Source organism: Mesoplodon mirus, assembly GCF_964341445.2.
Source record: "Mesoplodon mirus genome assembly, chromosome: 4".
NCBI lineage: Eukaryota > Metazoa > Chordata > Mammalia > Artiodactyla > Ziphiidae > Mesoplodon > Mesoplodon mirus.
In genome coordinates this window covers 57,622,582-57,637,987 of record NC_138979.1, presented here as the reverse complement: position 1 = coordinate 57,637,987, position 15,406 = coordinate 57,622,582, and the positions used below count along the sequence as shown (strand labels likewise).

Sequence of the window (15,406 nt, the reverse complement as noted above, 5' to 3'; positions counted from 1 at the left end):
CTCGGGCTTCTCTCTAGTTGTGGCGCGCAGGCTTCAGAGTGCGTGGGCTCTGTAGTTTGTGGAACGTGGCCTTTCTCATTGAGGTGTGAGAGCTCAGTAGTTGTGGCTTGCAGGCTTAGTTGCCCCGAGGCATGTGGGATCTTAGTTCCCACACCAGGGATCAAACCCACGTCCCCTGCATTGGAAAGCAGATTCTTTACCACTGGACCATCAGGGAAGTCCCAGAATCACATCCCTTTTCAATGGTAGATGGGGAAACTTAAGAGGCTGAACTAAGTTGCAAAATATTTTCATCCATTATTTCCAGTAGATGGAAGAGAAAGCTAGAAGAAAAAATCACCTTCTTGTGTGATACATCAAATGTTGCCCTTTTAATACTTTGATGATGGTGGCATAGAATCATAGAACATTAGAGCTAGGATTAAGCTTAAATATCAGTTCCACTTTCTTATTTTACATGCCAGAAAACTGAGAACTAGAGAGGAGAAATTATTGTCCATTAAGGAAAGAACTGGAACTGAAACTCATTAAGACATTTAAATCTAAAGCAGATGTTATATTTATATTCCATATGCATTTAGAATAACTACAAATTCCACCTAATCACTATCTGTCCCTCCAAACCTTTGCAGATGGCAGAGCATTCACCCTTTTATGCATCTCTGTTTACATGAGTGGGTATCACACTAAAGTCATTGTCTGAATTCTAGAATACTAAGGGTATTAAGCTTAGAATACCCTACCATGGTGCTAGGGAACAGGCCATTACTGTCTGGTGACAGCTTTGGGAACTTGGAGCCGGGAGGTGGTTATGATATTCCCAGGCCATGTCCCTAAGTTCATTATCACTTTGGATAGCAGAACTTACAATGAAGAAATTCATATTTTGCTTTCCCAACCTCCCCCAAATTAGGTTTTTGTTTCACTTGCTCCAGTAATATTAAAAACAGATTCATTACAAGACAGAAAATACAGAAAGAAAAAATCCCATTAAGGGATTTAATGGGATTTTTTAATCCCATTAAAAAAATTACCATTAAGAAGTAAGCACTGTTAACATTTGGGGGATTATCCTTACAGTCTTGTGTGTGTGTGTGTGTGTGTGTGTGTGTACATATATGTACACATTTTTAAAAAGTCATAATTTGGAGTCATAGTTTTCATGCTGTTTTAAAATATGCTTCTTTAATTCATAATAATTAAATATCATTTCATTTACTAATAATGTAACATATTCTCCTAACACATGATTTTTTAAAAATAGTTTTTTTGAGGTATAATTGACATTCAAACACTGTCCTTACTTAAGGTGTACAACTTGATAAGTTTTTTTTTTTTGCGGTACGCGGGCCTCTCACTGTTGTGGCCTCTCCCGTTGCGGAGCACAGGCTCTGGACGCGCAGGCTCAGCGACCGTGGCTCACGGGCCCAGCCGCTCCGCGGCATGTGGGATCTTCCCGGACCAGGGCACGAACCCACGTCCCCTGCATCGGCAGGCGGACTTTCAACCACTGCGCCACCAGGGAAGGCGCAACTTGATAAGTTTTGACATCCAAGAGAACATTTTCACAATCAATATAGTGAAGCCCCAGAATTTCCTTCTGCCCCTTTGTAATCCTCCTGCTCCTCCCCTTCCCTACTCTACCACTTCCCACCCCTAAGCACTGTTGATCTGCTTTTTGTCACTGTAGTTTGTATTTTCTAGAATGCTATGTAAATGGATATGTACTTTTTTAATCTAAATATTTTCATTCAGCATAATTATATTGATTCATCCATGTCTTTGAGTTTATCAACAGTTCACTCCTTCTCATCGCTAAGTAGTATTCCATTGTAGGATATCCCACAATTTGTTTATGCATCCACCTGTTGATGGATGTTTGGATTTTTTCCAGTTTTGGGCTGTTACAAATAAAGCTGCTGTGAACATTCATGTACAAGTCTTTGTATATGCTTTCTTTTCTTTTGGGTAAATAAGTAGGAGTGGAATGGCTGGATCATACATTAAGTGTAGGAATGATTTTTTTAATGGCTGTACAGAGGTCCTTTATATAGCTATTCATAATTTTTAAGCAATACTCTATTGTTGAACATTTAGACCTTTCTGATTTTTCACTATTGTTGCAAATGATATATAATTTTTTGCTTAGGAAGGTGGCTACAGATATTCAACTTGAGAAAAAAAACCAAAAACACCCAAGATAATGAGTAGAAAGGCATTGTGAAGGAAACCTAGATAAAGAGAATGTTGTTAGATAATTTTGAGTTTTTCAGTGATTGCAAAGTATTTTGTCTCCTTTTCTGGGAAGCAAAGTGGCATGAGTCTGTAAATGAACCAAAATTTGAATTTAAATTTGAAGTTTATTTTGCTGTTTTCTTGTCAAGTTTATGGAACCATGATTTCATCATAACATTCCTTATGAGGCAACTGCAATAAACTTAGGTGTGGCCTTTTGTTTCTGGGAGCTATAATTAGCCATCTGGTATACTTTTTAACATTTTGTTAACTAAAAAAACTTAAAATGTTGCATTTTACTCACTTCTCTTTCTCTCCATACATACATACACTCACACATATATATAATATATATGGTGACAAATGTGGAAGTGAACCAAAATGTTTACAGAATGGAAAAGAAAACCACCATCATACTACCCCCCCAAACCAAAAAACACTTACACATAGATGCCAAAGCTATATTTTTCTGTGCTACGTTTAGGGTCTTCTTATAACAAAACAAAAGTTGTTTTTACCAACAGATTTTTAAACAGCAGGGACATGCTTATTATTTACTGTTTTGGTATCTTTCCCTCACTTACATAAATACCCCAGAAACCAGCAGTTTAAAACTAATAAAGCCAGGCCCCTACATCAAGTGCAATAAAGTTTCACAACCATGAGTTAGACTGTTTGTTAGAATGAAAAATAAACCTATATATGTGGTTATGAAAGGGCTTTCTTAGAAAGTGTATAATCACATTTCAAAGTTAGAACTTCCATTTGAAGTTGCAATGAAATAATACTACTTAAACATTTATGCAGAGTGCTTCATCTTTGAAAGACTTTCCCAACATTGGCCAATTAATCTCTACTGCTTCCCTAAGGAGCAGGTATTAACTATCTGCCATTTTTCTAGTTAGAAAATTGAGGAAGGTATGGCCATCTCAGAGAGAGGGAGGGCTGGGGAGACAAGTTTCTAGCCCTTACTATTCTGTGACTCTTTGGAATGTAACTCCTAATAGAATGCATCAGTTTTCTGTTCCACATTGATGAAATCATTAATAAAACAAAGATGGAAATAGCAGCTCAGTCTGCCTCAGGCTTTTAGATACAGTCCTTACCCTCCTGAGGCACACCTTTTGGAAAGAATGGAATTCAGAAAAGATACAGAAGAGCCACAGCACATTCATTACATCCGCACTTGCAATGGATTAGACCAAACTTCTTCCAAGGAGAAAGGCAAAGTCAGATGCTTCCTCCCTCCCTGCAACCTCTACCCTCACATTATCCTGGCAACATAATTTCTAGTTTTCCAAATAAGATTTACTGTGATTAGCACATTTAAAGAGTTGAACAAATTTGCTATGCACGTTAAAGCCAGAGGAACAGTAAAATAAAACTAATGAACATTTATACTTTTGGAAATATAATTAATGTATGCTTGAGAAATTCTGAAAGATAAACATTTAAATGTTAAAATACTTATCACCTTCCCCACAGGGACAGTGTTGGGAATTAATGAGATAAATGTAAAGTGTTTTGAGCTCTTTAGAAGAAAGGTGCCAGGTGCATACAAATGATTAATTGTTAAAGCTATCAGATGATTACTAATATATTACTTAGGATAAAATACCTATTTTTATACTTGAAAAATAGGATGCTTGCAATTCTTAGGATGATATAGCTGAAGTAATGCTCCCCAAACTCCTCCCAGGTTACTCTACATCCTGTTGGAAGTCCTTTCTTAATCTTACCCAGTTTCTTGACCTAATACCCATCTTTCGAGTGAAACTATGGGGCATGATTTCCCAGCTTTCAAAGTCTTCTGCACGTCCCCATCATCAGTCCTCCGCCAAAGTCTTAAACAGATCCATCACCACAGGAGAATGCCACCGATGCCACTTTCTCTTCTGATTTCTTTGATCATGCAGTTGTGATGCCTCACAATGCAGTCAGCTGCCCAAGTTTATGTTATTAGCAGGAAGCATGTGTAAGTTAAACCGTCCTTCTGTACTTTAAGCAACACACTAGAATTTGTTATAAAAGAGTAAGTCCCTTGCCTGATCTGGGACAAGTGACACTGAACTGTCTACTTTATACAATATGCTAGAATTTGTGTTAAATTAGTTTAAATCCCAAGTAGACACTGAACTGCCTACTTTATACAATATGCTAGAATTTGTGTTAAACTAGTTTAAATCCCAAATTTCATTTAGCTTGAGACATGGGGTGAGATACCCTCACTAAATCTCAGTTTTCTCATATGTAAAGTGAGGACAGTAGTAGTATTTTCCCACATGGTTTTGTTGGAAAGATGCAATTAAAAAAATGTATATAAAGCTTCTAGTACAGTACACACCCAGCCAGTAATAAGTGTTCAATAAAAGGTAAATAGTGGAAGGTAAGTAGATAGTGGAAGGTAGTTAAGTAGAAAGCACAATTTGCCACTGAATATCATTTATTTGCTTTCTTTAAAATCAATATAAAATAGGTAATATGTAAAGGAAGATAATTATCATCATCCAATAATGTGCTCCTAAATGGTTAGTAGAGTTTGTTTCTCAAACCATCACAAACATTCAATATTAAAGAATGGGTCATTTCTCATACAAAGATAGCTCTACTGTTAAACGTATGCTTCTCCCCAAAACTTCCCGAAAAATGGCACATCATTTTCAAAAATCCTCTTATCAACAAAGATTTCAGTTTCCCATTTAGAAACTGAAAATTTAAAAGCTCAGTAATTTATATTGATTAATTTATGTTTAGGATGCATTGTACACATATACATGATTTGTTTTTCAAACTTACCTTAGTTTACCAATAGCACAGTATCTTTGCTATTCATATGTGCTAAAAGATAATGGACTATGCTTCTTTTCAAATGTTCTGTAATTAAAACATTTCACTAATTTAATCTGGTCCTCTGGCTTCTTTCACTTAATTACTTGAAGTGATTGTTTTATTATACCAATTTTTCTCCTTTGATTTTGAAGCCGTAGGTTTTTAGGTAGAGAACCTGACTCCCAATCACTTTCCATTGAGACCTGAATCTGAATATAAGGCCTGAATTTGGAAACAGGCACTCTGTGGTGTATATTAATGATAGAGGCAAAGAAGGAAAGTGCATTCTTTGAGAAAGCAATCACATGGGTTAAAAAAAAAAAAGTACCAGAGAGTGAACTCATTTTACTATTGCCAGCAGCTCGGGGCTCAAGAGTGCTAATCAAAATTCACATATAAAAACTTCCTTGATAGATTTAACAATTTTGTACTATTAAGACGGGGATCTCACCATGTGAAAGATCCACTGCTGTGCTGAACAAAACAGAGACAGTTTTCTTTTAAAGTCCAGAGCAGATGAGAGCCATAAGGAGACAGAGGGTTTCATTTACTCTCAGGACACCATTGTGCCAGTGAACTAATGAGTCTCTTGGACCTTATGTTGCTCTGGCTTCAATTGAGGCGAGACTCTAATGGGCATGTAGTACTTCCTATCCGTCAAGTGTCTGGACACTGGGCCCCTCATATGGATTAGAGTGATCTGGCAAGAAAAAGAGGTCATCGTTTTACCTAGCATGGGCAGGAAACCTGGCTAATTAATGTATTTCCAACTATAGCAAAACAAAAGCTGACACATACACACACTAATGTTAATCTTATTGCAGAAACTCAGCCTATGGCCGAGGCATAGTTAACACATTATTGGAATTCCATAGGTTATAAATACCCCTCTTTTCCCCAACACACTCAAATATTTTTAAAGATATAAAGGTCATTCTTTAAAACATCTCTGTGATTTTGGTGTTGTGACTTGCATATTTCCCCCTTCAGTAAAGCTGGATGATGTAGAAATACTTTGAACAATTACAAATGCTGAGAGTTAGTGTCAACAGTGCATAATTTTAACAATTTGCCCTTTAAAAGGTACTGTTGAATTATGCTTGTAAAAATCCTACTGCTGTATTAAATGGAGAGCTAGAGAATGTTTATTCAAGCTAGAGGGCTGAGTTTATTCAAGCTAAAGGGCTGAGTTACACTGTATCTTAAACTGAGAGCAGATACTGCCACCTAGATACATTCTGTTGCTTTATTTAACTAGATGTTGGCTTACCTTACTTTTTGAAAAATGGCAACAACAGACAATAGTGGCTTGATACAATAAAAATACAATGAATGATAAAGGGTCACTTTAAAAATCCGTATAAATGTAATTTTCTTGGGAAAAAAAGACATTTGCATTTTGCCAAATAGTGATGATTAAACCTTTATTCAATTTTTTAAATGCCGAAGACAAATTACTATCAGAAACAAGAGGAGAAAACTTTATAAAATGTTTATAATCCTGAAGTTTATAAAGAGGTAGATGCAGAAGTGATGTTAGTAAGACTTGTAACTTTCCTGATAGATTATTTCTTCCTGAGTCTGGGAAGAGGAAGAGATTGTTTAATGCTCTGAACTGATAACACAAACAGGTTTTGGTTTAATAAGTAAAATAAGATCCCTTAATAAACAATTTTTTTAAAAGAGCATTACATTACAATCTGTTCTGATACACCTCCCAGCAAACAAAGCAAAGTAACTTTCCCTTCCTTTTATTCCTAATAGCAAAATGAACGTTGCCCCTTTTTTGGCTCTAGATTGGAATCCAAAATCAGTAATGTATTCCAGGACCATTCATTTATCAGGTTCAGAGAGGTTTTTTATCATCTTTGGACTCTAGGTTTTCTTCAAATCTCAATTTGTTTTCCTCTGTTACTCCTAGAATGGCTTCAATGTCATCAATGGCGGTCTGTAGAACAGTAAAAATAATACTTGTTACTTAAAGACCTCTTTCAAGTCTTCCACCCAGCCCCTCAAACATTAGCTCCTTTTTGGAGTTCAGTGTGGTTTAGACCAGTTCTGCTTAAAGTGTGTTCCACTAACCAACACCCATCTACAGATTGTTGATTATCAGTCTTAATGAAAGGGTAAAAAAAATTGAGGGTAAGAACTTGGAAACCTTTATAGAAATTTTTATGTCTATTAAATCTAATAATGAAAAAATGGGCTTCTATTTTATGTCTTCAATTTTTTCATTTCATTTTTCTAGTAATTCATTTTTTGTTGTATTTTACAAAAGTATTGATGCATGATAAGTCAGAAAAAAACAAAACAAACAGGTCCTTCACTGCAGATAATTTGAGATGCACTGGTCTAGTCACTCTAGAATGAGGGCTAGTTGGCTGATGGGAGCATTTATTTCCATTGGTTTTTGGGAGAAAAATTGGCACCTTTCCATTTTATTCTAGTTAGTTATTTTTTATTGAGGTAGAATTCACATACCATAAAAGTTACCCTTTTAAACTATATAATTCAGTGGTTTTTAGTATATTCATAAGCAGCCATCACTACTATGTTGATCCAGAACATTTTCATCACCCCAAGTAGAAACTCTATACCCACTAGCTGCCACTCTCCATTTTCCACCTCTCCTAGCTCCCGGCAACCTCTAATCTATTTTCTGTCTCTAAGGATTTGCCTACTCTGGACATTTCACGTAAATGGAATCATACAATCTGTGGCCTTTGTGTTTTAGCATAATGTTTTCAAGGTTCATCCATGTTGTAGCATGGATCAGAACTTAATTTCCTTTTTATGGCTGAATAATATTTCATTGTATCTATTATCTATTTTTACTTTGGTTGCTTGCACTTTAGGTATTATATCTAAGAAACCATTGCTAACCACAAGGTCATGAAGATTTACACCTATGTATTCCAATGTATGAAATATTATTCATTTAATATGATGGAATTCACCCATTTATTAGTTGATGGGAATTTGGGTTGTTTCTACTTTTTGGCTATTATGAGTAATGCTTCTATGAACATTAATATACAAGTTTTTATATGAACATATATTTTCAGTACTCTTGGGTATATAACTAGGTATGGAATTGCTGAGTCTTTTTTTTTTTTTTTTTGGTGGCACTGCATGGTGGCTTGTGGGATCTTAGTTCCCCAACCAGGGATTGAACCAGGGCCCTCGGCAGTGAAAGCATGGAGTCCTAACCACTGGACCACCAGGGAATTCCCTATGTGGCAATTTTATGTTTAACTTAAAATTTTTTTATTTTATTTTATTTATTTATTTTCCTTATTTTTTTTTGGCTACATCGGGTCTTAGTTGTGGCACACAGGATCTTTGTTGAGGCATGGAGGATCTTTTCGTTGAGGCACGTGGTCTGCTCGGGTTTCTCTCTAGTTGCGGTGTGCGGGCTTCTTTCTAGTTGTGGTGTGCAGGTTTTCTCTCTCTAGTTGTGGCATGTGGGTTCTGTAGTTTGCGGCACATGGCCTCTCTCACTGAGGCACGAGAGCTCAATAGTTGTGGCACGTGGGCTTAGTTGCCCCATGGGCATGTGGGATCTTAGTTCCCTGACCAGGGATCGAACCCACGTACCCTGTATTGGAAGATGGATTCTTTACCATTGGACCACCAGGGAAATCCCTATTGTTTAACTTTTTGAGGAAATATGAAATTATACATGACCGTGACACCATTTTACATTCCTGTCAGCAATATGTGAGGGTTCCAGTTTCACCATATCCTTGTCAAGCTTGTTATTGTCTGTCTTTTTGATTCTAGCCATCTTAAGTGTGAAATAGTACCTTGCTGTTTTGATTTGCATTTCCCTAATAACTAATGATGTTGAGCATTTCTTCATGTGATTATTGTGTATTTACATATCTTCTTTGAAAACTGTCTGTTCAAGTCCTTTGTTCACTTTTTAATTGGGTTATTTGTCTTTCTATTGTTGAATTGTAAGTGTACTTTATATACCGTGGACACTAGAGACTTATCAGATTTATGATTTGCAAATGTTTCCTCCCATTCTGTAAGTTGTCTTTTCACTTTCTTGAGTGTCCTTTGGTTCACACAGAAGTATTCAATTTTGATGGAATCCAACTTGCTATTTTTACATTGGTTGATTGCACTTAACGTATCATATCTAAGAAACCATTGCTAACCACAAGGTTATGAAGATTTATGCCTGTTTTCTTCTAAGAGTTTAATAGTTTTAGCTCTTACATTTAAGTCTTTGATCCAGTTTTCCTTAATTTTTGTATATGCTGTGGAGTAGAGAGGTACAGCTCCATTCATTTGTATGTCGATATCCATTTGTCCCAGCACCATTTGTCAAAAAGTCTTTTCTTTTCTCATTGAATGGGCTTGGCACTTGTTGAAAATCAGTTGACTGTAAAAGTGAAGTTTTGTTTCTGGACTCTCAATTCTATTCCATTGATCTATATAGTCTATATATCTATTCTTGTGACAGTACCACACAGTCTTTTTTTAAAAATAATTTTAATTTTTTTGGCTGCGTTGGGTCTTCGTTGCTGCGCACTGGCTTTTCTGTAGTTGCAGTGAGTGGGGGCTTCTCTTGTTGCGGAGCATGGGCTCCAGGCACGTGGGCTTCAGCAGTTGTAGCACACGGGCTCAATAGTTGTGGCTCGCAGGCTCTAGAGCACAGGCTCAGTAGTTGTGGCGCATGGGCTTAGTTGCTCTGCAGCATGTGGGATCTTCCTGGACCAGGGATTGAACCCGTGTCCCCTGCATTGGCAGGCGGATTCTTAACCACTGCACCACCAGGGGAGTCCCCATACAGTCTTGATTACTGTAGCTTTGTAGTAAGTTTTTTAAATTGAGAGGCCCTCTAACTTTGTTCTTCTTTTTCAAAATTATTTTGACTATTCTGAATCTCTCGCATTTCCACATGAATTCTAGGATTATCTTGTCAATTTCTGCAATAAATCCAGCTGGGATTTTGATAGGAATTGCAATGAATCTGTGGATCAATTTGGAGAGAACTATCATTTTAGCAATGCTAAGTCTTCTATTCCATAAACCATGGAATGTCTTTCCACTTATTTAGGTCTCCTTTTTTTATGCTGTTTTGTAGTTTTCAGTGGACAGGTCTTGTACTCTTCTGCTAAACTTATTTCTAAGTATTTTATTTTTTTGATTTTTAAAAAAAATTGATTTAAAATTATCTTTGGATTGTTCATTGCTAACGTATAGAGATACAATTGAGTTCTGTATATTGATGTTGGTTCTTACAACCTTGCTGAATTTGTTTATTAGCTCTAATAGATTGTTTCGGGGTTCTTTAGGATTTCTATATATAAGATCATGTCATCTGTGAATAGAGATAATTTTATTTCTTTCCAGTCTGGGCACCTTTTATTTCTTTTTCTTGCCTAACTGCCCTAGCTAGAACCTCCAGTACAATGATGAATAGAAATGGTGAGAGCTAACATCCTTGTCTTGCTCCTGATCTTAGGGGAGAAGTTTTCAGTCTTGCACCATTAACTTATGATGTTAGCTGTGGGTTTTTCCTAGATGCCCTTATCAGGTTGAGGAAGTTACCTTTATTCCTAGTTTGTTTGAGTGTTTTTATCAAGAAAGGGTGTTAGATTTTGTTAAATGCTTTTTCTGCATCACCTTCCATTTTTATTTGACTTTACTTTGCTGGTAAATCCTTGTTTACAAACTGAAAATTCTTATTCGACTGTTGTTAGGAGAGTAGACAGAAAATACTACCCAAAATGAATCTAGTCCACTTTTCACGTTTTTAAAAAAATTATTCCTATTTTGTTGAGATTTAAAGTTTTTACATTTAGACCTTCTAACAAGAGTAAAAAATGTCAAGATAGCAATTTTATTTATATGACATGAGAAGGCTAGAAACCATGAGATATTTAAAAGCTACTTAAGAACATCTGACTTTTGATGATTTTTAAAGTCAGACAAAGGGCAGAGAAATAGCCTTTATTTTGTCAACAGTAGTTGGCTCTGCCAACCTCAAGTCCAAGCTCAGAGTCTACTAAGTATGCATGATTTGGGGGATAAACCATCTGCTTTAGTCTGCCCAGGCTGCTATAACAAAATGTCATAGACAGAGTGGCTTAAACAACAAAAAATTATATCTCACATTTCTGGAGGCTTGGAAGTTCGAGGTTAAGGCTAGCTGATTCAGTTCCTGGTGAGAGCTGTCTTCTCAGCTTGTGGACAGCCATCTTTTTGCTGTATCCTCATATGGTCGGGAGAGAGAGACAGAGAGAGGGGGACACAGAGAGAGAGAAACAGAGAGAGAGAGAGAGACAGAGACAGAACGAGCACAAGCTCTCTGGTCTCCTTTGAGGGCATTAATCCCATCATGAGGATTCCACCATTATGACCTCATTTAGACATTATAACTTCCCAGTGTCCCCATCTTCATATATCATCACATTGGGGATGAAGGGTTCAACATGTGAACTTTTGGGAGGACACAATTCAGTCCACAGCACCATCTGATTCTGACTATTAGCTGTATTTGGACAGATAACTGATCACGTGCATATAGGCTCAGAATTTTGCACATCACAGTAACAGATGAAATGATGCTAGCTGGCAGGAACTTAGAATATAAATGATGAGCATAGATCCTTTAGGACCAGTGAAAGTTGATGCAACACATAAAATCACATTGAAGAGCAAAGCATTATTATCATTATTACTGTTACTAGAGGGACCAGGCCCTAGCTCAAGGAAAAAGAGTATTCAAAATTTTTATTTTTATCAAACTTTTGTTGGGCTTTCCATTTAAGAGAAAAATCACATATGGTTTTCTTTCTTTCTTTCGTTCTTTCTTCCTTCCTTCCTTTCTTCCCTGCTTCTTTCCTTCTTTTTTTTTTATTTTGGACACTCGGGATAGATCCCCAACCAGGGATCAAACCCTCGCCGCCTGCAGTGGAAGCGCGGGGTCATAACCACTGGAGCACCAGGGAAGTCCCTGCATGTGGTTTCTGATGAGTCCCTTGACTTACTTGATCCGTTCAGACACGATGAAGGCTCACACTGGGAACCAGATGCAGACTCTGGTGAACAATACCAAGTGTTCATCTCTGTTCAGCTGGTATTTTTAAAACTTTTGGTGTAGATCTTGCTCCTGTTTTCTAGAGTTTGGAGACTTCTGGTCAATTACACATGACTGGATTTCCAGAACCAACATCTTTAAGGGACGTTTGGAAGCTTCAAAAGGTTAGCGATGAAAAACACCTGTCCCACTTTGGCGAAATGGGGTGGAGCAGATGGCTTATGTATATGGTGAGGTTTTCCTCTTCTCTCTACACACATTGTCCTTCCTGGCGTCTCAGAACTTCTCTGGCTCTAGAAATTTGGGCTTCCCAGGAATCCTTAGCCAGACATTGTATTATTTGAAATATAGGTAGATTATATTCAGGATTTTTGGTTGTGACAGTCTCTGTTTCGGCTCCATTGTGACACTTCACCTTCAACATCAGAAAGCCTTGTAAGCTTACATTTGGAAATTGCAGTAAGTTAAAACAAGTCTACTATATTTCAAAGAAAAAGTTTCAAACTATTAAGTTTAACTAATGGGTTCAGTGGGAACCTTACAATATTGACCCTGTACATTGTAAAATATGTTCTGCTTACAATGAAAAAAAATGGTTTAGCACTTGTTTACAATGCAGCATGAGGTATTTTCAGCCCTTGTATAGAAATTAACCAGGATCGTTAGTTAATTAACACCTCACCTTAAAATTGGTCTCGCCTTGCATATTAGGTGCTGATATTTCTTGATGGATGATGAAGAGATTGCGAGCAAAGGTCATGAGGACCCCCTGGAGATCCTCACCGATTGTTCTGTTAATGATATCCAAACAAATGAGTTTACCAACGATTCCCCTCACATGCTTAAAAACAATCACCCTCTCATTTGTGCCTGTCTGGTGATGGAATTTAATGAGTATTTTCAATCTCACAAGGTGGGAATCTTCAGGGAGATATGAAAGATGAGGCTCCATTTTAACTTGTCAACAAAAAGGATTTGTGTAATAAATATTTTTTATTAATCAACTTAGCAGAATGTAGGAATAGGTTCAGTCATTCCTAGCAAAAGGCTACCACTGAGCTAGGACACTAGTATTAGCTCATTTTAAAAACTGTTAGTTTTAGAGAGTTGTTGCTGAGTAAAATTCATGCCTAACAATTTACTTGCCTACAGAGACATTTGCACCTCAGTATTTTGGAGACTTTCATCTAGAGTTTGTTTTCTATTTCATGTATACAAGTGATTCCTGCTACTTATGAATGCACCCCATTTATGTGCAGAGGAGAATATGCCCCATTCATGAACAGCTGTCTTTATAAGCTGAACATACATTTAAAGAAGGTTTCAGAGACAACTTGCAAACCATCCTGTAGAACTAAACTATGGTCAGTGAACATTCCCAAACAACTAGATCTTGGAAACAAGTTTTAACTTGGAAACAAAACTCCAGGGTATTTTTCTAGCTATTTTTCAAACTTTTTAAAAAATCGAAGTTAAAAACAGATTAAATGAATGGATTACTTTTTTAAATCGTTCTATCCTGAGGGGGTGAACCTAAAGAACAAGCTGCCTCTTAAGGCAGCTGCAAAGAACTTTGGGATTACTTCTTTTCCCAATTGTTAACTGTAAAATAAGTCACCTTAGAGTCTAAGGCTTAGACACTTGTGGAATGGCTTCCTTCCAGCCTGATTGGGCTTTCCCTTGGGTCAGGGCGGGAGTAGATAGCTTCCCAGGCTCCAAGACAGAAGACCAGAACTCTATGTCCTGCCACTGACTATGTGACTTTGGGGAAGTTACTTAAGTTATTTAAGCTCTCTGGGTCTTCATTCCTTTTTCTCTGAAATGAAGGAATTGGACTAGATAAGTACTTCCCAACTTTTTGAGTTAGATTCCCAAAATCCAAGGACCACCTACCCCTACCCCCTTTAGCTACTGAACATTAGTATCTCTTCTTTTAATAGAAAAAACAATAGCCAAAGGCAACTTCAGAGTCATTAATTTGTAACAGTGATTTGTATTTTATTGCCACAGGGTCAGTATGTATTAGACCCTGGGTGATTTTCCAAACAAATTCCTGGGACCCATCCAGATCAACAAAATCAGAATCTTTGATTGTGCAGTTTCACCAAGTATAGTTTCACCAAGTCCCCGAAGGTGATTCTTACATATACTAAAGATTGAGACCCATACTTTAAAAAAATTGTGTGTGTGTGTGTGTATGTGTGTGTGTGTGTGATGCTGGGTCCACACATGGATTCAAGCCCCTCGCGCCACCCCTCCTCAGCCTCCTCAGGTCCATGGTTCCCAGGCTGGGAATCAAGAAACTAGATGGACTCTAAGTCCCGTTCCCGATTAATAATTCATTTCTAGAATTTCCTTCATTTTTCCCTTGAAATTTCTACTCAAATGCCACTATTTCCAGAAATATGGCAGTACAAATGGAGTCAGTATGAAGTTATCCCAGTAAAGCCAAACCACAAAATTCTGGTCTGTAGGGTCATCCCCTCTTGGAGCCCTCACCTGATGTGACCTGACTGCAATAAAGCCAAACAAAGCCCAGCCAACTCATGAAAAGCCTCTCCTTGATAACTCCAGAGAAAATCAAGCAACACAAAGAAAAGTTTATAGTTGCCCATCTTTTCTTCTTCAATATTCTGTAGATATTAAAAGGAAGAAGAATATAAGATAGAAACAGTTTCCCAATAAGTCAGGATGACTTAAAGGTACCAAATAACCATATTCCAAGATATGAATAAGACACAATTCAAGGTTGTGGCTCTAAAGTTCTGAGCCCTAGATGAGGAGACAACTTTGCTTGCTCTCCAGAATAACCTGTAGAGAGATCTGCAGGAAACAGGGAAGCATAGAGAAGCCTCCTGAGTGGTGCAGTAGGACTCTTCTCAGCATAAATGTATCTTGAGGAGACTGCATCAGGGCCGGAACTGGATCTGAAGAGGGACGACAGACCCTGCCTTTTGGGGGAGCATCTTGCCAAGTCACCAGAGCATTTTTCTAAGCATGCCAGAATGAAAACTGCCCTTCTGCAATCAGGACATCTGAGCTGGTTCCTCATCAGTCAGATTTGCTGTGCTTGTAGGTGTATGTGTTTGAGTGTAATATGTTGTTAAAACTAGCCCCTTACCCATCAATTTTGGATAATTAATCAATTATACTTATGAACTCCTGCTGACACATCTAAAGTCAATTTATGAAATACTTAAAGATCTAAATAAAACAAGATAGACTACCAATAAATCAGCATGCTGATTAAAATGCATGAGAAGCATCATTCTTGTTGGTTGTTAT

General features: G+C 37.3%; 1 protein-coding gene across 3 annotated transcripts in view; it reads right to left on the bottom strand.

Moving 5' to 3' along the window:
• Positions 1-6,910: 6,910 nt before the first annotated feature.
• The window catches only part of IQCH (IQ motif containing H), a gene marked incomplete at both ends in the record, with an annotated part of 100,684 nt that continues 92,188 nt past the window's right edge, over positions 6,911-15,406 (bottom strand). For all 3 annotated transcript variants that reach the window (XM_082617323.1, XM_082617324.1, XM_082617325.1), the window contains 2 exons: positions 6,911-7,012; positions 12,804-12,912. In XM_082617323.1, coding sequence (XP_082473449.1) covers positions 6,911-7,012; positions 12,804-12,912 — 211 coding nt within the window. The remainder of the gene's footprint in view (positions 7,013-12,803; positions 12,913-15,406) is intronic.